Source organism: Rhopilema esculentum, chromosome 4 (assembly GCF_057945365.1).
Source record: "Rhopilema esculentum isolate cy_ngs chromosome 4, ASM5794536v1, whole genome shotgun sequence".
Lineage (NCBI taxonomy): Eukaryota > Metazoa > Cnidaria > Scyphozoa > Rhizostomeae > Rhizostomatidae > Rhopilema > Rhopilema esculentum.
In genome coordinates this window covers 2,169,225-2,191,819 of record NC_142818.1, presented here as the reverse complement: position 1 = coordinate 2,191,819, position 22,595 = coordinate 2,169,225, and the positions used below count along the sequence as shown (strand labels likewise).

Sequence of the window (22,595 nt, the reverse complement as noted above, 5' to 3'; positions counted from 1 at the left end):
TTTATTTTGCGATGTTTTTGAAATGACAAAGTCACCTTTCAAAATAGATAAACGAAATTCGCTTATGCGAAAAATAAAATCTCTAGCAATAACAATGAATTTTAATAACATTTGTTCTGTTTTTATTCAATATCTAGTTATATAATGATCTTATAGATATTCAAATCGTTATCTCTATTCCTGCAGCGTTGAAAAATCTGATTGTTAAAGTGACAGATCTCAATGACGAGGCACCAGTATTCAGTGTGACGGGGGGTCGCTACTACATTCCAAAAGATGAGAAAAAAGGTGCACGAGTTTTACAGCTGCACGCTTCTGACCTGGACAGTGGAACCAATGGTGAAATCACATATGCCCTTGCCAATGATAAGGACGAGATTTTCAGCATTGATCCAAAGACAGGCGTCATAACTCTGAACAAAATCATTGCTAATTATGACAGAGAATCCTTCACGATTACGGTGATGGCAACTGACAAAGGAAACCCATCGCTAACTGGCCAGGCAGCTGCCACAATTGAAGCTGTAACGAAAGATGGACCGCCAAAGTTTGCTTTGTCTCAGTTCAAGTTTCAATACGATGAAGGACAGCGGATGAATGGCAAAACCAAGGCAATCAGTGTAGATACCTTGACCTATTCCATACTAAGTGGGAACAAAAACAACAAATTCAAGATCGATAAAGCTAGAGGATTTATAACGTCTGTGACGGCATTGGATGCAGAAGAAGGGATGGAATACACTCTTTTGGTTCAGGCGAAGGATACTAGTGAGAGAACTGCAACTGCAGAGGTTCATATTAGTGTGAAAAACCTGAATGATAATGAGCCAATGTTCCTGAATGCAAAGAATGGGCTCATTGAAAAGGTTGTGTCAAAGAGGGCAATAGCTGGAGAAACGCTGGTCACTGTTCAAGGAGAAGATAAGGATGTTGGCGATTTGCTAACGTACGAGATAATCGATAAAGATCAGAAAGAAATATTTGAAATTGGTGCCAAGAATGGCCAGATTAAGTTAAAAAAGAACTGGGCGGATGTTGGAGCGAAGAAGAACTTTGCAGAGTTTGATGTGAAAGCCAGTGATCGTGGAACACCACCAAAAACAAAGACTGTTCGTGTTCGTATTGTGTTCGCCTATTTCAAGCCAGATCATGTGAAAATAGTCAGGTCAGTGCCCGAAGATGCGTCAGTTTCAGCGTCATCCGTCATTTCTGATCTCCCTCGTGTCTTCCCTCTTGGTGGCTACGAAATTGTCTACCCAAAAAACCATCCATTCAAAATATCAGAGAAAACTGGTGAAATTACTCTGAAAACAGCTCTTGACTTCGAAGTAGTGGAAAAATATGATCTCGTTATTCAGGAAAATAATTACAATTTGAAAGAGGACACGAGGTATCTAAATTACAGACTGGAGGTTAAAGTGAAGGATGTAAATGACAATTCTCCTGAATTTGATATGAAAAGTTTAACTGGCAGAGTCAACAAAAACGCCCGGCCAGGAACAGAGGTGATCAAGCTTGTTGCAAAGGATGCTGATAGCGGTGATGCAGGTCGTATCTCATTTGACATTATCACTGATAATGTGCCATTTACAGTCAACCCTGTTACTCACACCATCGAAGTAAGTAAACTGGCGGCCCTCACCAAGAGCCAATACGACCTCAAAATAGCTGCCGAGGATAGTGGTGTACCACAGAGACGAAGCGCCAAACAGCCAGTGCTCACAATCAATGTTGTGAATGATCCTCCCCATTTCACTGAGAGTCTCTACAAATTCAAGGTGTCCGAGAAGGCTAACGTTGAGACCCTGGTGGGAACTGTCAGTGCCAAAAGCTTGTCAGGGATTGCTGTGACATACAAGATTGATAGTGGCAACACAAATGACAAATTCAGGGTCGATGGTCAGGGCAGACTTTTTGTGCAAAGGCCTTTAGACCACGAAACAGATCCTAGCTCGTTTACGCTTGTCGTTTCAGCGGCAGAAATCGCGTCCAACTCTTTGAAATCAACAACTAACGTGATTGTTGAACTCATCAATGACAATGACAATAATCCCAAGTTTGAAAAGCTTGTTTACCGAGTCGCAGACATTGCCGAGGATACACCTGTCAATTCTTTGATACTGACAGTAAAAGCCACCGACAAAGATTGTGGAGATGAAACCAAATGCATGCCTGGATCGCTAATCTACTCTACAGATCAGTTTAAAGATACCTTCCGACTAGATTCTCTCACTGGTGAAATCAGAAATATAAAGACATTGGATTACGATACAATAAAGAAGTACGAATTTGAAGTAAAAGTTGAAGATTTTGGATTGATAAAGCGTACTGCAAAGGCCAAAGTCATAATTACTCTGAAAGGTGTGAATGACAACCCACCAGTTTTCAATCCGAACCATCAAAAGCTTTACATTGCTGAAAAGCTCCCAGCTGGAACCAAAATCACAGTGGTGAGAGCAACCGATGTTGATAACGACCCACTCACCTATTCAATCAAAGAAGGGGACGCTACCTCATTTCAGATTGATAGCAAATCCGGCCTTGTCACTCTGAAGACTTCGCGTTTGAGAGGATGGTCATTCCACTTGAAAATAAGCGCTTCTGATGGCAAGCATGAAGGGTTCTTCAATCTGCTCATCAATGTTGATGACAACAATAACAACCCGCCTGTGTTTACAAAATGCAGTAGCTACAGCCCTGTTGTCGCTGAAAATAAAGATGCTGGAACTCTTGTCCTGAAAGTGACTGCGTCTGACGACGATTTCGATCGCAGTGGACAGATTGAATACACTTTGTTACAAGTTGGTGGCAAAACTGATGGCTCCGGCAAGCAGACTGCGGTGGGCGGCACTGGATCCTCTCAGACCCTTGACTTCAATATTGACAAAGATGGTAACATCAGAACTAATGGGGTAAGTAGATTTATCTTTGAACTCAATTAGAAATCATCTTCTCGTCGTTTACTTTGCTTCCTTTTGTAGCTCACTTCATTATTTCTTAGCTGGACAAGTATTTTCAAGAATGGCCAACTTTTTTCAAACAACTCTACCCGACGATGGTCCTCTTCTTATAATAGTTTATTAGAAGTACATAGTATATAGTATATAGTATATAGTATGTTAGGGGTTTAATTTAGCTTTGCAGGCACGTATCGTGTTTCCTTATCATGGCTATTGACTATCCCTTACGCACAATCATAATATTCTTAGGTAACTAAAGGCTAAATACTAAACTTATTATGCTAGTGGTTTATTCATCTACAGTCTTTTTTAAATCTTCAAATTCATTTGTTTTTTATTATTGACACGCTATGTTTTCATATGTTTGGAATTTCCCAATAAATTCAAAATGTCATCCCAGTATTTTCATATACCTCATTTTCATTGTAGAGATTCGATAGGGAGGCTCAAAGTACGTACACCTTGATTGCAATTGCTCGTGACGGTGGTGAAAACAGGACAGACTTTGAGAGAAACTCTGCAGCCTGCGAGCTTAACATCAAAGTCCTTGATGAGAATGACAACAAGCCTATTTTTGCTATTGAGAACTATGAAGTATCTGTATGGCAGGGAACCTCAAATGGTGCAGTTATTCTAGTTACTTCTGCCTTGGACCAAGATGAAGGACCAAACGCACAGATTGAATACTCAATAGTCGAAGACAGCAGTTTGTTTTCTATACCAGATAAGACCAAAGGCGAAATTCAAGTCAAAGCTTCTTTGTCAGGCAAATTAGGTGAGTACAATCTGAGGGTTAAAGCTGCGAATCCAGGTACAATTCAAGCATCAACGGTTAATGTGAAGATCACTGTTGGTAACTCGAAGCCACCAAAATTTAGTAGCACCATTTACAGGACAAGTATTTTAGAGTCTTTGCAGGCAGGAGCTGTGATACCGTCGCTGGCAGTTTCTGCTACTTCACAGAACTCTGCTAAAAGTAATGTAATCGTCTACAATTTGCCAAAGGGCTCCTTAGTTCGGTCAAACTTGGATACTTTTGCCATTGACTCGCGGAACGGACAGATTAAAGTGGCTGGTGAGCTGAACTACGAGACGACCAAGAATTACATTGTTTATGTTCAAGCCAAGGATGAAACAAACAACATGGTCAGCAATGCTATAGTGTACATCGACATCCTTGACGTAAATGACAATTCACCTATCTTCCATCTTTCAAAGTTCGAGTTCCAGACCATTAACGAGGCAGATGCTCCTGGTGCCACTGTTGGGCAAATTTATGCATCGGATAAAGATGCAACCACCAATGCAGAACTTGTTTACTACATAGAGAAAGATGAGCAAAAGAAAGACTTTGCAATTGACAGTAAAACAGGCATCTTAACCACTAAACGCACCTTTGACAGGGAGCAAAAAGAGACAGTCACAATCCACGTATATGCAAAAGACATGGGTACCAATTCCTTAAGTAACAACGTTTATGTTACTATAAAGATTGTTGACTTGAATGATAATGCCCCAGTTCTTGATCCCAGTGTCTATAATGGAAATGTAAAGGAAGACGCAACGATCGGTTACCAGATTTTAACGATCACAGCAAAAGATGCAGATGCTGGGGACAATGCAAAAGTCAACTTCTTTATCACAGGAGGCAATGAAGATGGCTACTTCAGCACGTCTAGATCTACGTTCAAAGCCGGAGTTAGCACTGCAAGTATTCTTGTAGCCAAACCACTCGACAGGGAAAGAAAAGACTCGTTTAAACTTACAATCACTGCGTCTGATTCTAAGTTCAGTGTGACTGGTATTGTGAATATCAAGGTAGGTCATTTGTTAATGATCACTACGCTTAAGCCCTTTATAAATCAACAGTTGACCAATCAAGAAGCGTTAAGCCACTTGTTTACTGATTGGCCTTTAGTTGGTATACAGATTGATTAAGTATCAGTCGATTGCTTTTAATGGTCCTTTTACACTTAAGTTTAACATGTCCGTTTATTTCAGGGTTGTAAATCGCTACCTTTGCTATATCTGCTTTCTCCCAAATCTAACCACCGAATTTCTAGAAACAGCATCTGTGTCTTCTCTAATCAACAAATCTTTATTTTCGATCATTCTCAGCCCTTCTAACCTAATAATTGAGGAAAATATTATTATTTACATCCAGCAAATAGGTTTGAAAAATCTTTTATGTATCTTGCACGGCTTTTGTATTCGACTTCCGTATTTATTAAACTACTTCAAGTTTCTTCTCTTTAATCTTCCTTGTTAAACTTCCTTCTTTTCTTTAAACTTCCTGTGTTATTTTCATGTGATGATAAATCTCATTAAACAGCCAAGTATCCCTTAGATTTGAAGATAATTTCAAGTCAATGCTATTTTTAAGCTACAGCCTGAGATTAGAAATTTATCAATTCTACAATAAATTAAAATTTTACAATAATATAATGTATTTCTCATTTTTTCTTGCAGGTGACTGATGCAAACGACAATGCCCCCGTCTTCTTGAAAGACTTCTACCTTGGCAGCATTAAGGAGGACGTAAAAGCGGGTGTCTCGGTTACAAAAGTAGAGGCCCGTGATGATGATACAGCTGCTGTCCAAGGACCAATCCGATACTCTCTCAGCAAAGAGGTTCAAGGAATTTTTGTCATTGACCCTGTCACAGGTGTTATCACAACTGGTACGTACCCTTCATTGTGTTTTTTCTGAGCAGTGCCATTCCTGAACGAAAAAAAGGTTTTTATTATGCTCAGTCTATATACATTAATTGTTTAAAAAATATCAGTGTCCTGTTTGTTCACAATTGTCCCCTGTTTTCTAGGCCCAAAACCATTTGATAGAGAAACCAAACAAGTCTACCGATTTACAGTAATTGCATCAGATGGAAAACACCAAGGCACAGCCATTGTGGAATGCACTATCAAAGACGTAAATGATAAGAAGCCTTACTTCCCTGGTGCACCATACACTCGATACATAGAAGAAAACATGCCGGCCGGGACCGTTGTAGGTTATGTGCCAGCCAAGGATGACGATGATCCAAATGAAGGAGGCAATGCAAAGATAAAGTACTCTATTGTAGGCAATGATCATGGGTTTGTAATTGACTCAGCTACCGGGCTGGTTAAAACTAAGAAGTCGTTTGACCGAGAGGCAACAGGCGTGTCACCAGTGTTCAAAGTCACTGTCAGGGCCACTGATTCCGGAATACCAGTGCAAGCAAACGAAACTATAGTCACTATAATTGTGACAGATGCCAATGATAATGACCCCAAGTTCACCAAGAGCCTCTTCGTTGGAAAGGTAGCTGAATGCGCCCCTGGAGGCACCAAGATCACAACAGTAACTGCAGTAGATAAAGACGATATCACAACAGTGAATGCGCAATTGTTATATTACGTCATCAGCAGTAGCCACAACTCTGAGAAATACTTCCATGTGAACGGGCAAACGGGTGTTGTTACTGTAGCACATGGCTTGGACTACGAGAGGTCTGGCAAATATCAGCTCAAAGTTGGTGTCAAGGATCGCGGGATCCCGCAGCGACCGATAGGTAGAGAAGAGTCAACACTGGTTGAGATAACAGTGACAGACTGTAACGACAATCGCCCAGTTTTCATTCCTGATTCTTACAAAGTTTCGGTTAAGGAGAATGTAAAAGTAGGCGAAACACTCTTGACTGTTACTGCTGTTGACAAGGACAAAGGGTCGAATGGAGATTTCACTTTTGGCATTGTTGATACAGAACTTAACTTCCAGTTCGGCATTAGCAGTTCAGCGCAGAATAGGAGCAAGGGAGTCATCAAATTGGCTTATCCTGTTGATAGAGAGGCAGTGTCAAAGCATTTATTCAAAGTGAGCGCTTCAGATATGGGACTGCCAAAGCAAACTGGCTACGCAACGGTTGAGATAACTCTGGTCGATGTCAACGACAATGGTCCGCATTTTGACAAGCCCGAATACTGTGGAAGGGTTGAAGAAGAGCAGAATCCAGCTTCTGTTCAGGTTGTCACCAAAATCAAAGTGTCTGACCCTGATACGACCAAATATAGCTGCCCGTGCAAGTTTAAATTCAAGTCAGGAGATACAAGCCTGTTTGAGATGAGAAATTCTGATGGAAACAGCGTTGAAATCGTGACAAAGCCAGTCAGGTTTGACAGGGAGAAGAAACGATTGTACACCCTTTACATTGAAGCATCAGATGGCGGCAGCCCACCAATGACCAATGTCACGACCCTTAAAGTTGAAGTTCATGATAAGAATGACAATGTCCCAAGCAGTGGTGGTGAGTTGTCTCTGCTTGTTAATTCTTATCAAGGCAAGTTTATTGGTGGTGTGGTTGGTAAGGTGTATGTCAAGGATGATGACAAAGGCTCGCATGACCTTTATGACCACACACTGACGTCACAGTCTCCTGGGAAATACTTCAGTGTTAACAAAAAGACTGGTGAAATCATAGCTGCGGCAAATGTGCCAGATGGGAAGTATAAGTTAGCATTCAGATCCAAAGAGCTCAATCGACAGGTCGGTAGTGACCGGGGCAAAGAGGTTGTAAGCACTGTGACAGTCACTGTTCGAGCGATATCAGAGAAGCAGGCCAAGACAAGTGTGGCTATTCGTATGCAGGGTCTCGTTAAACCAGGCTCATGTAATGAAATACCCTATCCGGAATTTGAAAAGATACTAGCAAAAATCTTGGGAGTACCGGTAGAACTTGTAACGGTTTTCAGTGCCCAGAGCGTCAAAGGTATGCATAATGGGGTTGACATAAGATTCGCAGTTAAGAAGTCAGCGAAAGCTGGATATGCTGGCGACGATGCAGAGTATGTCGACAAATCCACGCTTGTCCCATTGTTGAATGCAAAGATTGCTGAAATTGAGAAGGCAACAAGTGAGTTACTTTGCAAATTTCATTTATTCTATTTTCCTTTATACTTGCTGCAGTAAACTGTGGTCGTTTCGCATTTAACTTCCTCGATTAGTAACCTCGATTAGTGTATGCATCAGTCTCCCCCCCCCCCACGTCATTTTCCATATTTTGACGTATTTCTTTAAAGGGCTGTGATTACTGTGTTAGTCTATAGTTTTTGGATATAGACCTCACAGGAAATCATTGAACTTATTTCAGTCCATGTATATTTTACTTGCCCTGTTGGTTGTTCAGACAATCGACAGATACTAAAATGGTTTATACCATCTGTCAATCAAAACGTACCAATCAATAAGCTTAATTCCACACGCACGTTTTTGATTGGCCAATAGTAGATCGACAGATCGCTGAAGCCATTCTAGTATCTTTCGATTGCCTTTATACAGAGCCCAGAAATAAAATCAACTATTTTAAAAACCTTATGACATGTGACAACATTCTTCAAAAGGTTCTAGTGACTTTAATGCAATCTAGAATTTACAGTTATTGCATATTTTGAAGAACAACCCTTAAAGATATCTGCTTTTTCAACAGATGGGAAAGTTGATTCGGTTGGTATTGATCCGTGCGCTCTAGAGACATGTCAGGTCGGGTTCTGTTACAACGACATCCAACCTCAAAGAACATACAAGGTTATAACTGACGACAATGGCATTGTTCCCGCCAACCCTGCATCGAAAACGTTCATATCAATCGATGTGAATGTAGTGGCTACCTGCCAAACTGGCCCGCGTGTACCAAAGAGCTGCAAAGACAAGCCATGTCTCTACGGTGGAAAGTGTACTGACCTGGTAACTGGTGGGTTCTCTTGCGCATGCACCAAACCAAGCCTCGATGGGCCAAGATGCGAAATGACCATCAAGTCTTTCAAAACGAAACAGTCTTATTTATGGGTGAAACCTTTGAATTATTTCTTCGAAGGCACATTGCAGTTTGAGTTTGGTACCAAAGATGCCAGTGGTCTCATTTTGTACCAAGGTCCTGTTCACAAAAGTAAGTATACAACTTCTAGATACTTTATTCTTGTCCATTACTTCTTTATTTTGGTAAAAAAACTAATAAACACGATTATTGTAATGTTAATACTTAATTTCTTGTTTGTTCGAAATGTTGTTTTTTATTTTCAAGGATAGCCTGGTGTCTGGGCATTATTAGAACCTCTGTGTTCTGCAATCACAATTAAACTTTGAAGCAAAGTTCCTTTATTGTCGTGTTAGCACATTTTACTTATATCCATTTTCGTTGTTCTAGTTTCAAACAGGGAGACAAAGGACTACTTGGCTATCGAACTCATCGATGGACGGCTGAGGATCAGTGCGAACCAAGGCGACTTCTACAGAAATTTTGTTAAACTTATCAATACCAAAAATAAGCTCAACGATGGTGTTTTCCATAGTGTCAAGATCTACAAGAAAGGAAAGGTAAGAAAATACTGTTTATCAATATAATGTCACTGCACTTTTTTTTTCGTTTTGTTCCAGGTAGCCTCTTTCTCTATCAAGTATAATTTAAGCCTTTTAAGTATGGCCTTTCTTTGACGTCGTTTCTACGTTATTGTTCTTTTTGCAGTATATTAAAGTGACAATAGATGACTGCAGGGATGCAGAAATTGTTGAAACCGAGACTTCTACCAAGCAAGATAGAGGCAGCTGCGAAATAACAGGAGTAATTCCCGGTAGATTCAGGTACAATTGCGTTTCTTCTTCATTACTGTTCACTACCTGCTAATGCAATATAAATACACAACAGTCTTGCTACATTACGATTTCTCATATATTTTCTACTGTCCTTGTCAAATACAAGGTTGCATGGATGTCGTGTTTATACTTAAATGGGATACACAAACTGTTTGAACTGAAATCCTGCAAAGATTTCGATAAATCGTTCATCAAATCATCAGATACATTAATTACTGTATAAAACTTGTCTGTGTATCAACTTTAAAATTTATTGTCTATCTACATTTAAGATTTATCAACGGGCTGAATCCTCTGCAACTTGGTGGCATGAAAAACAAAGGCCTCGCGTACCCACCATTGACTGCCAAGGACTCCTTTGCTGGCTGCATCCGTAAGCTCAGCGATAATGGCATTATTTACGATTTGTCAAAGACAATCGAAGAACGTGATGTTGGGAACGACTGTTCGTTATTGGCTAAGTGTCCAAAATGCTTCTTTGGTTACTGCAGGGCGACACAGTTGCCATTTATCTGTATTTGCCATTTTGGATGGACTGGTGCTAACTGTGACAGACGTAAGTCATGCCTAATTCACAATAATTTATAATCTCGTATTTTGTCAATCATTGGCAGAATCTTGAATATATATACCCTCTATTGTGTTTTCCTATCGTGCAATAGTTTTGTTTCAAGATTTTGATGGTGTACCATAAAAATGTCTTAGTGCAGGTTCGAAAGTGAAAATTCTCAATTCTGTTTTGATTTTCTCTGATGTGAATATCCGTCTCTTCAAAATGATTATATTAAAAGTCATTTTATACGAATTCGTTTGAGTTAAAGACACAGCTCATTCTTCAAGTCTTTCGTATCCCTAGGCGTGAAATCATACCACTACAAGAAGGACAGCTACAGCCAGTACACATTCATCCAGCCTACTGCATTGGCATGGCACGACAGGTATCGCTCAATGTATGAGGTTCAGATGCAGACAAATATGGATGGCATTTTGGTGTATGAAGGCAGCCCCACTAGCAACGGCAATCCCCGGGAATTCAGTATTCTAGAGGTAGGCCTTCGCCCAAATCTTTGTCACCTTTGTGTCTGATTTAAAGACGATCCAGCAGCACCTTAGAAGGCTCTTTTAAGTCTCTAACCTGATTCTATCTTCTTTAATGAAATATATTTTTATCCTCCCAATTTATTATATGCAATGCAAGCATTTAATTTTTCGCAACTCATTTTCAGGTTTACCGCAGAAAGTTGAGATACAGATTTAATCTTGGAGACGGAGAAGAAATACTGACGATTGGAGAATTCAATGCTTCCGACAACAAATGGCATAATGTCACCGTGGACAGAAAAGGAAATTATGCGGTGGTAACCATGCACGGAGTGGGACAAGTTGCTGGAACAAAGGGAAGCCATCAGTTGCTAGACTCAGATGGTGTTATCTATACAGGTGGTGTGCCGACACGTTTTAACATGAGGCCACCATTTGACTTAAGAGGTAAGGTCTTGGAAACTATTGATTAATTCTCATTATAGTTCTTCTATGTGTTGCAATACCATCAGCCGTGCATACACTACATGAACCCTTTTGGTTACCCTCGGGTTAGTTTGTGAGAGAGCCTTGCAGTTGGATGGAGCCAAGAACTTAACCATCATCATCATCATAATCATCATCATCATAATCATCATCATCATCATCATCATAATCATCATCATAATCATCATCATCATCATCATCATCATCATTTATCAATGTCATTATTAAAACACTCCCCGAGCCGAGGAATGTTATCAAAAGATAAAGCGGTACGGCTGCGAGTTTTCAAAGCAAAGAAAGATATGTTAACGGTCAAACAACAACATGTTACAATAATGCAACTAGATTTGTTTTACCGTAGGTGACAGGCATTTCTTTCGGAACCTAATTGTCTCCCTTATGAATTTTGCAACCAAACTTGCTCCGTATCAATGCTTCAGTTTAGCCAACACTTACCTTAGTTCAATCAGGGTGAACCTGGTGTAGTTTTTCTAGTGTGAACACGGCTTAAGTTCATTAGATCGATGTTCTGCTTTGAAATCGATGTGACACCATTGACTAGACAAGACTGTAGTACCAATCATTTTAGAGTGTGTTGAAAACATTCGGAAGCCTTGCTTGACACATTCGGATGTGGCTTCAGTTTTTAATTTTAGGGGGTCTGCAGTCTAGTAATGTGCAGGTTAATAGATATGGATTGCAAATTGATAGCACCAGTCTTTAACACTGATCTTCATTTACTTTACAGGTTGTTTAGCTGACTTCCGTGTACGGTATACAAACATGGATTCTGACACGGCAGTTGCACGAAAGCGAGTGAATGTAGAACCAAATGGCTGTCCATGTATTGGAATTGTTTGCCTCAACGGTGGTATATGCGTTGCCGGATCGCCACCATATTGTATTTGTCCTCCTGGTTTCAAAGGACTTTATTGTGGCGAGTCAGTAGTCAAGCCAGAAGCAGGTAATACGAGCTTTTCATTATTTCTTCTCCTCACAACTAACGAAAGAAAAAATGATATGTCCCGTTTATTACTACGTTTAGTATGATAAATACAATATGTTGTATTCAAAGTTATGTACTGAGTGTCTCGCACGTTTCAAGGTTATCGAAAAAAAAGTGGATTGTAGTTGTAAACATGTTTGTCTTCTCAATCAGCGCTGTCTCCCTGTTGTCGGTGTATTGCTTTTATCTCCCTTGGTTTATTTTTTATATCGGTGCTTTTAAAGTACACGTGCACCAGCTTTGAGTAAGGAGGGAAGTGTCTAGATTATGGACTATGCATGCATGCTACCAGAGAAGTATTTAGGGGTTTGTCTCAACAACCCAATCCAAGGTTGCTGACTGAAGCACATTCTTCAACTTTGACAAACCAGTTCTGATACAAAAAAAATTGATTACATTCTAGGTGCATTGGCAGTTGTAAGCAAAGACGGTTACCTTGTGATGGCGGTCCTGCTAGTTGTATTCTTGCTCGTACTTGTATTAGCTGCACTTATGCTTGCATCGAAATTCGCTGGAAAGAAGACAGTACCAGTATACGTCGACGATGACCCTAGGGACAATATCATGCCCTACCACGATGAAGGTATTTCATTTGGCATTGTTTTGCTATTGTGCTGAAGAGCAGCGTAGCTGTCCATGCAGCTGCTTTGCTGCATGTTCTTTGTAAACTTTGTAACTAGGCTGTACAGACAATAAAACCTCCATTGAGGAACACGTGACAATGACGGACACCCCTCATAAAACGGACACCTCCTAACAACGGACGCCCGCACACACTAGACAAATAATTTTGTTTCAAAATTTACGCTTTGGAACAAAAATTTACCACTATTTTTAAAAACACTTTTGTCTTTTATATGGATGTTTTATTGTTCTGTGAATACCCACATATCTTTCATTGGCTCTATTTTGTATTATATGTACTGTTCTATGCATACCTGGATATAAACCTGACTATTTCCGTTTCCAAAGGTGCTGGTGAGGACGATTTCCATAACTATGATCTTGAGAAACTCCTGAAACATGCGGGTGCCGCTCGTAGTGCTGGGCTAGCCAATGGTTCAGCTGGTGGCGGAGGCGCAAAAGATGTTGAACAAGAAGCACTGCTCACTCGAGAGGATGTCGATTTTGTGGCTGCAGGTGCCGTTTCCATGCGGCAGAAGAAAGCCCGCTTTGAAGGAGCTAATGTAGAGAGTGTAGACGTAGCACGATTTATAACGTCAAGGCTTGAAGAAGCAAATGGTGAAGATGCTGCCTACCCACGTGACACGCTCCTTCACTACGGCTACGAAGGGGAAGGCTCCGATGTTGATGACCTCAGTGAACTTGGAGACAGTGAGGACGAAAGTGATGACGATGACGCCGATTTCGGATTCCTGGGAGAGTGGGGCACAAAGTTCGACAATCTTAATAAAATTTTCAATCCCCCGACACAAGAATTCGACGAGGATGTCTGAGTGATTTCCCGCCGCTGATTCACTTCCAAGTTGTTTCTTACTCGAATGAGTATTGTTTAGCGTTTCAAGGTTAATGAACTTGCCCTGAGCAAAGTAGCTTTAGAAAGCAGAGAGCCTCGCTATTGAGAACTTAGAGATGCCATTTGAACAAGAGGCCAGACTCGTTTTGTTTTTGTATTGAATTTTAAGTTAGAGTAGATTACTAATGCAGCACTGGTAACAACCTTGTTTGAGGACAATGTTGAAGACGATAACATAGCGCTTGAATAAATTATGCATATTTTAGCATTCTTGATAAGATTTTTTTATTGCATAATGTTGTTGATAAAAGGATGTAAAAGGGGGCCGAATCTGTCCATATAGAAATCTGGACAAAAACAAGGGGCTCTAACCCGTCATTGCTATGGTACTGTTATATTGCATATAGGCTGCTTACCCTCGCTGTTAGCCCGTCTTATGCCGTTTTACAACAGTGTTTGTCAGTGGTCGTAGTTGTATTGTGAAATCCTTGTAGTGCTGGAATATTTTGTTGCACTTTTATTTAACTAAAACTTTTTTGATCCTTTATTTTATTTGTTGAACAAATTGAGTCGTATTCGTCGTTTTACAGTATGTAGAAATTGAAAGTAGGAAATATGTGAACTTTTAAAATAGTGTAATTGTTTTGATTAGTTTCCGATTGTAAAAAAAGACTTATTTAATATTTTGCACTCATAGAAGTAGCTAGTTTTATCTTTGATTACTATTGTGTGGTGCTTTACATTGTTAAGAAAGGATGCAAAATCGTTTATTACACCAAACGCCAATATGTGTACATCTGGTACATGATAAGCTAAAAGTTCGGGAGAAGCATGGCATCGCAAGAAAATACCTCGACCACTTACAGAAAATACCTTGCCCAGTCACTTTTTAAAAATTGTCTGCATTTGCACTTTTAGAATTTCGCATCCTGCATTTTTGCGTCTGATCTTCCTAGATTCATTGATAATTCCATTTTTGCACGATCACGAGAAACGTCGTGTATATCATCCAGGGTATGTTTACGGAACACATCTCTAGCGCTCAACAGCAATGCCACCTTGTTTGGCAAAACCCCCTCTTGTCGTGAAGAGCTCTCCTTTGGTTGTTTGACTCAAAGCCTGTTATGAACCACTGCCAATGATTAGTACATCCCTTACTTTAATATTTTCCATTAAATGTTTCCTAAGAATTAGCCTGGATGTGTGTTGGATTTAAAATACACTGGCAGTAATCGATGGAAACTTGTTCGTTTTAGAGATAAAAATTGCTTTATTTGTTACGAAAACTCTTTATGTTTTGTTGTTTTTTCTTGAATCCTCTTGAATCCTTACGTCACGCTAACTATGGTTGAATACAAAAAGCTGAGGCCGTGTAAAATGTATTTTCATAGTTCTGGAGGTTGGGCATGTGCGATGATTATACGTGGTGATTGAACCTGTTGTGAGAGTATGGCTAAAGTTGGCAACGGGCAACATTTGTTGCGAAGTTTATGTTGAAGCAATAAAGAGCGACCGGTAGAACAACTTTGAGAAGAAACATGTCCGTTGTATATATTTCAAGCCATGATAACCGTTAGAGTTTCCAACTACACCTGAGCGAGCATAGAAACGAAACCTCTAAACCCAACCGGTGAATTAGAAAAAGCGAGTTTCTTGGGGGCAACCTGCTGTTATTAGAATTATAATCTGGTCCCTGAACATTTTGAAAGTAAATCAAGTTTTTGAAATTTCAAGCAGCTGCAAATCACCTAACAGTCAATTTTATGAGGGGCGTTCGCCCTTTACTTTATTCGCCCTAAGTTGATATTCGTTTGTTATTCGTTATGGTCTACAAGAATACGCGAAATGCTGTGGAGTTTTTTGTCCTTCCAGGGTTTGAATTAGAATGCTAGGGTAAGTAGAAGAGGGAGGCTTAGCCGCCTCATTTACTTACCCGAGATGAGGCGGCTGAGCCCCCCCCCCCCTTATTTTTTCTGGGTAACTCAAAAATATAATAGCTAATTTCTGCCAGGATCATATCTTTGCTGGAGCCGTAGCTCTAAGCTAAATGATAATTTTTGAAGGGTTTCCACCTAAAAATGCTTACCGAAAGAGATTCAGGCAAAGGGCCACTTTAAAGGGACTTATGGCAATGAATCACAATTTAAGGAGCATGTAAATTTGGGTTTTGTTAGCATTATGAATAGCGTACTTTTAATGAGAAAGTGAGTTGCAGTTTTAATCTTGATTTCATATTAGCAATCAGATACCTTTATTCCTTAATCTGATTCATCAAAACTTTATTGAAAAGCTTATCTTCTTCCAATACCTGAAATGATTGTTCCTACTTTTTGCATTTACAGCTTACTGACATTTTTTAAATCGTTAAAACTACATTTCTGTAGAATATCTTTCGCAAAGCTCGGATTTAGATCATATGTTGGTTGAACAATTCTGTCACAAGCAACTGCAGATTGAGTTGATGAATTGAAAGCGATTTTTATGAAATTCGTTGAAAGTCACGTTCAATGCTTTTGCAACAGTTCTTGATGCTCGTTCTTGGACTCAACTACTTTACTTTTGATTTTGTTTCTAATAGCAAATTGCTGCAAACAGGCATGTATGCATCAGCTGAGAACAGCTGCGATGTAAGTAACGAGCCCCGGCGCCAGTTGGGGCCTCAATGTGGTGGTTTTGCTGTAATATTTTTCTTGTAGAGAGAGCCGCCAATGTCCTAAAAATTTGAAAATTGAACGATACTTACCTGAAGGGGAAGTTGAAGTTCGATTGAGATTCTACGAGTGATTGGTCAGTAGCATAGAAGTCACCCACCCTATCGTCTATACATAATATAATGTACAAATTTATTCTTCCCTTATCCCATATAACCTATTGTTAAGTGGACATTCGTTTAGTGGAGTTCTTTAAAGACTGGCACTTGGTGGCTCGTGTGCTATCTCATGTGACTTCTATGCTACGTGGACCAATCACGAAGTAGAATGTTATGGCCTTTCTGCTCCCGTTATTTAGTAGTACATTGTACAGCCTACAACTATATGGTATTTTAAGGATTTCTTGCAGGAAGAGAAAAGAAAGCAACTTCAGTTAGTCACTACAAAATATGAAAATGTATATGCATTAACTTGACAAGTTGAGCAATAGAGCACGAAATGTACTGGTTCATATCTAGAATACATCTACAATAGTATTTTGTTCGCGCACTGGTTCTCTTGTTTAAAATTTCTCATTTCAGCCAGTTTGACCATCTCTACATACTGCAGGTGATTGCCAACAAGCTTTTCATTCTTCGTGAGAATGGTATTAAGATGTGAAGCGGATCTGTTTCTTGGCAACATTTTGTTATTCTGGTTGCTAGGAGTCTTGCAGCAAGGCTCAGATGGCGACAGCTCTTTCCAATATACTACGCAGAAACTTCAAAAGCACCAAAATCAAATGGCTTCACCTGGATTTTGCTCCATTTCTTTATCATCAAAGGATCTATGTTTGCAAATGTTAGTTTTATCTATTAACTACGATGATCATTGTCTAAAATTTGTATTTAACAATGGTCAATTTTAACTGGCACTTTGAGCGTTGTCACTGTTCATTAATAGCTTGACATACGCTCAGTTTGATAAATATGGTTTTTCAACAAACTCTCGTTTTTCTAAAAGGTTTATTGTTTAGTTCCATTTTCCTTTCCCTCCTTCAAATGCTCTCTCTAACCTCTATCTTATTTGATGTCAATTATCATCGAAAATTTCTTAACCAATGCAGGAGTATGAAGGTCTTTATTCAGACATCAGGCTCGGGAATCACACACATGGGAAAAGATGCAACCATTGGATATGCTGGGCATGCAACGGGATACAGTTCCTGGGCCTTTGGTGGGGGTGGGGAACCAATGCAACTGCTATCATCAGGGGACCTGCATGCAGCAGTTAGATCGATGCTTGAGAATGACATGCTGGAAATGCAGCCGGAATCCTGTCTATCATCGAAACTTAAACGATGCTTTTGCACATTTCGTGGATTCAGATGGTTTGCAGGGTCTTTGGGTAACATGATAACTACCTTCTCATTTTCTTTTGGAGGCCTATAGTATATCGCGTATCTGTGTTCGTTTCTGCTGGCAATCGTGCTTGCAGATTTTGATGAATCGTCATTCAAGAAGTCTGACATTGTAGGTAGTCGTACACTTGGTAACCTTTGCTGGCAGGCTCCGTGATTATTGCATTTATTGACATGCAATGGTAGGGGGTTTTGATTCCTTGTTGAAACCTGATGGTGAACTTGCTCTTGTCGCTCTTTTAAGCGCCGTGAATAATTCCTCGCTCTTACAAAGAAGCTGTTTTGATCATGGTTTCGTTTGTGCAATGTCATCTTCTTGCCTATTACGCAAAGGTGCACGCATGGTAGCCCCTTTGCACTATTCAGGTACCTCCAATCATGAAGTCTGTGGTAAAAACTCGACGTATCGCATGTTGCAGCTCTGCAAATATCCATCTTTAAAAGCGACCTATGGGCCGAGTTTGTTCTGCAACACTCTTGCACTCTCTCATTCCAAGATTTTCCTTCGCAAAGAGTGGATGTCAATGAAATCTGGCGAAGTCGTGCAACCAGATCATCCCCGAAAGATTTTCCAGGATACCTACAATGGCCTGGTCTTTGCAAAGCTCCGCATTTATGCCCTCTGTCCATATCAGATTGTTGCAAGAGCAAAAAAAGTGTGTCTGCTCTTCAGACTCCCAAAGTATACTTGCACTGAGTCGCGGCCTCAATGAGGGCAAATGCTTTGTCGACGCTAGTATACTTGGAGATTAAAGCAAGCAAATCCCGACTACGTCAAAGATTTGGTTCACGTACTAAGCAACGGTGAAACTTCTTTTGCACTAGAAAACCTATGCAGCTGCCTTCAAGATTTACTTACAGACGTAAGAAGTAATCTGTAGATTCAGAAACTAAGTGTCGTTCTTCTGGAAAATTGGGAAATGCGCTATTTCAAAGGGTTAAACGTGAGCAGAAAAGGACTTGCATTAATAACGAATTACAGAGTCGCGCATCAGAAAATTCAAGAACTGGTAGTATTAGAAAACGTTTACATTCCAAACGAAGTTAGCGAAATATTTTTCACATCTATGGATATGTATGATGTAACTTCATGTCACCGACTTGTAGCTCTCATCATAAGGTTTTATAATGATATAAATGACTCTTTGTTGTTACATTTTTGAGCAAGGTATGGAAATAAAGAAAAAAAAATGTATTTTTTGTTTTTCTGCAGCACTGAGCAAAACGCTAATACTTTTATCCACTGATAGTAATTCTTATATTAAATTAGTAAAATGCTTCATCAAACTCAGTGTTAGTAAAATAACTATTTTGTTAACATATCATTTTCTATCAATTTGTTCACTTTCAAGTGAATTTTAAGCATGTTTCTTTTCTTTTTTCAACTCACTTTTATCACTTTTTCTTTTACCCTTTTCTTTTTAAAGTTTTTTGCCTCATTCTCTCTTTAATTCATACATGCAAGTGTTTGAAAAAGCAAGGTTCATTCAAAATTGTTACTTGAAAACTGCCAGAAGTTAGAGCAACTGTGAATAGCAAGAGTGAGTGTAAAAATCAAGACACAGCTAATTGTAATCTTTGGGTAAAAGGTGGACAATGACAGAAAACATCTGGCCGAGGTCTGCATAATCAAGACAAAATGCTATAATAGATAACTGGAAAAGAAGAACTAATGAAGATGTTTGGGACAATGTAATAGCAACATTAGAAGGTGCAAGACCAGAAAGATTAATGCATACTGCAATGAGATAGGAGATACGTCACAGGTGTGTTTGAAAAATAGCAAGTAAAAATAGTTGGCAAATAGATAGAAAGGAATAGGGTCACCAATGACATACCTGGCAATGGTCAAATGATGAGATGGAAGGATTGAAAAGCATCCAAAAAGAGCACTGACAATAAGGTTTCATAAGTCTGTATTTTATAACAATGTGCAGAATAACAATTTCCTTCAAGAATGCATTTGAAATGCTTAAAATATCCTAATCTTAATTTTAATCTATCTGTTCAATATGGTCTAACAATGAAATGTGCACTTTAAAACTTCATGGGACTTGTCTCATTTTAGAATATGAGATGCCAGGAAGGACAAAGTTATTCACTTTAACTATCTTTTGATTCTTTGTCTAACACAAAGACCAAAATAAGGGTTTTCTTAGAGACATACCTCATAATGAAGACTACAACCATCATCTTTATTAGGACTGACAGAATATTTCGAATACATTTTTCTATGTGACATTATTGAATACAGTTTCAAGTAATATATGCAATATACAGTAGACTTCAGTTATTGTCACACCCAATGTTGCTTGAAAAATTTAAACTGAAAACAGAGTGCAACTGTAAGTGGAGTTAACATGAATATTTATGCATATTTTGGTCTAAATTTGTTATGTTAATGTAACGGTAGTGTGACTTCAAGTGGAGTAACTATAATAAAGCCAACTGTATAGATTTTGCTTAAGATCACTGGTTCATTAAGAGTTTATATACGAAATGTTCAAAATTCAAACAACATACGCAATTGACATCTCCAGAATCTACTGTCTAAATGGCTTTTTTAGATGGTGATAATTAGGTAAGATTTTTGTTAAAAAGTCTAGTTGCAATGTTTGTGGGGCTGGTATCTCAGAGGCCTTTCTTCGGTTAGCATTTTGTCCATAAATCACAGTATTGTTCGAAAGCTTCTCCTTAGTGTCCATTCGGCACATATTTCCAATAACGCAGCCATCTCCTAGCTCTACTAACGGGCCGACTTTGCATTTCGCTTCAAGAACGTTGTTATTTCCAACTGCAAGAGCTTCACTGATACATCCAATTTCAAAGACATTGTAGTTTCCGATCACCATTGTTTTTCCTGGGGTGGAGTTCCAAATTAAGGTTTGTTCCTCAATAAGATTACCTTCTCCGATAATAATAGGACCATGCTCAGCAATTATACGCGCTTTAGGGTGTACAACTGTCCTTGCAGCTATCGTTACTTCGCCTTTTATCTCTGCTTCTTGGCAAACCACGGCACCTGGTGTAATTCTAATTTTGCTGCTAGCTTTCGACGCCATTTTGAAGTTGATAACAGATGAAGTGAATTGTCCACAGGGGACTTTTGCTGCTCCTTCCTGGGTTACAGTTTCCTTTGTTGCATGCAAAGGAAGGATTCAAGATAAATGCTAAATCGCCACTTATGAATTAAATTTGGGACTGATTAGGGTAAATTACTATAATTAAGCATGCATTGAGGCTATATCTTAAATGGTAGGTAATCAAGTCAAAGGAGAAAGTTATACTGGTAAACATGGATCAGCCTTAGCCTAGAGCGGCGAACAACTTTTGTTTATGGTAACAGACTAATGATTTGGTGACAATGCCGCAGACGAATGGTGCAAAAAATCAAGATGGAAAAGAAAGGATTCTTGCAAATCGTTACAATGTTTGCAGGAAACTTGGAAGTGGAAATTTCGGAACTGTTTTCGTAGTGGAGGATTTGAAGGGTGACGAGAAATGGTGTGTTTTAGCAATCTCAGCTGCAGGCCTTTAGATTTCTTTTGTTTAGATGTTTAAATATTTAATGTTACTTCATAAACGTGAAAGCTCAGATCTGACATGCTTGTTGAGACACAAAGCCACGTGTATCCCTTTCTTTAAAAGCGATTAATTTGTCAAGTAGATTTAAAGTTGTACAGGTTTTGGACAAAATAAAAGCCTTTTGGGCAAGAAGAGTTTTCCTGATTTTATATCAAATATAATCACCATGTCTGTCGAATGGGGCTGAAAATTTTTTTCGAAAGCATTCCAAAAACACAGAAATGGGTACAAAACCAGTTTGTAAAGTATGGCTGATTTGGACAATGTCTGCACCAGCAGCCTGGCACATAAGTTCTAGGTTTGCAAAAGTGGACCAAAAATACCAGGTGTGCCAGCACTATCAGCTTTTCCAGCATAAATTAAGTCAATTCAGTTTTTAGATGCACCATTATCAGCTCTATCATGTTGCCAGGCTCTGCATACTGGAAAAAAAGGCCAAATAACCCTCATTTTTATTATTTCCTCAAAGAATACAAACAAAAGATTTTGTGATGCACCATAAAATATCAACCTGAATTTAAGCGAACTCATTTAGTCCAGTTTATATTATTTGATTTTGATGCAAGAAAGTTAATTATATGTTAAACTGGTCCCTGTCTCAAGTGAGAATCTCAAAAAATATCCAACTGGAGTGGGAAGGCGTATGCCACTGGAGAAGTTCTTTACCTTAGGATTGGGTGCTTCTTGTTAAAGATTATTTACAATTTCACATAGTCTTGCAAAATCTCAATAGACAATTCTTGTGTTGCAAATCCCACTGTATGAGATATCCAGAATGTGAAAGATATCACACAAATTAAAGCCTTTAGAAGCAAAAAGGGCAAATTTCTAAAAACTTTGTGTTCAAATGCAAATTCACGTTTATTTTTAAGTGGTCTATACACCAAGGTAGGACAAAAAATGACTTACAGATTTTATATTCTAAAAAACCTATTGCAGATAGGGTTTTAAGCAAGTTTTAGAGCAAATATTGCATGGAAGCAATCATAGTGGAAACCTTTCCTGTGTTCACTACTTACCATATACTTGAAACATGTCTTATGTGCCATAGAAAAAATATTTCTAAAGTGATAACTTCATAAAGAATTTTTTTGAGCTTTTCATTTGGAGTGCAAAGATTAAAGAGTTAAATAATACCTCTTAAATGTGCAAAATCAGATGAAAGTGGAAATGTGCAGAGGCTCTATCCCCCTTTAAAATTTTGCTAAATAACCCATTATCTATTTTAAAACTAATAAAGTTGTTTCAATTGCTATATATTTTAGCCAATTTAGCTATGTTTGCAAAGTAAAATAATGTAAAAATAGTTAGATTATTGTCATCAAACTTTAGAGCTCCATTAGTAAGGTGCACTCATAGTTTT

The 22,595-nt window shown here is 39.0% G+C and overlaps 3 protein-coding genes across 3 annotated transcripts in view; 2 read left to right on the top strand and 1 right to left on the bottom strand.

Annotated features, from left to right (window-relative positions):
• LOC135690725 (protocadherin-like protein) overlaps positions 1-14,890 on the top strand; it is a 25,482-nt gene extending 10,592 nt beyond the window's left edge. The window contains exons 8-20 of the mRNA XM_089114996.1: positions 187-2,912; positions 3,390-4,778; positions 5,430-5,640; positions 5,782-7,851; positions 8,425-8,883; positions 9,142-9,311; positions 9,460-9,575; positions 9,860-10,143; positions 10,444-10,634; positions 10,814-11,075; positions 11,863-12,078; positions 12,524-12,703; positions 13,093-14,890. Of these exons, the coding sequence (XP_088971122.1) occupies positions 187-2,912; positions 3,390-4,778; positions 5,430-5,640; positions 5,782-7,851; positions 8,425-8,883; positions 9,142-9,311; positions 9,460-9,575; positions 9,860-10,143; positions 10,444-10,634; positions 10,814-11,075; positions 11,863-12,078; positions 12,524-12,703; positions 13,093-13,577 (8,759 nt within the window). The 3' untranslated portion in view covers positions 13,578-14,890. The remainder of the gene's footprint in view (positions 1-186; positions 2,913-3,389; positions 4,779-5,429; positions 5,641-5,781; positions 7,852-8,424; positions 8,884-9,141; positions 9,312-9,459; positions 9,576-9,859; positions 10,144-10,443; positions 10,635-10,813; positions 11,076-11,862; positions 12,079-12,523; positions 12,704-13,092) is intronic.
• Positions 13,261-22,595, bottom strand: part of LOC135690734 (dynactin subunit 6) — a 12,743-nt gene continuing 3,408 nt past the window's right edge. The window contains exon 2 of the mRNA XM_089115061.1: positions 13,261-20,781. Coding sequence (XP_088971187.1) covers positions 20,191-20,709 — 519 coding nt within the window. The 5' untranslated portion in view covers positions 20,710-20,781 and the 3' untranslated portion in view covers positions 13,261-20,190. The remainder of the gene's footprint in view (positions 20,782-22,595) is intronic.
• Positions 20,749-22,595, top strand: part of LOC135690729 (serine/threonine-protein kinase Nek11) — a 15,437-nt gene continuing 13,590 nt past the window's right edge. Inside the window, exon 1 of the mRNA XM_065208370.2 lies at positions 20,749-21,151. Coding sequence (XP_065064442.2) covers positions 21,012-21,151 — 140 coding nt within the window. The 5' untranslated portion in view covers positions 20,749-21,011. The remainder of the gene's footprint in view (positions 21,152-22,595) is intronic.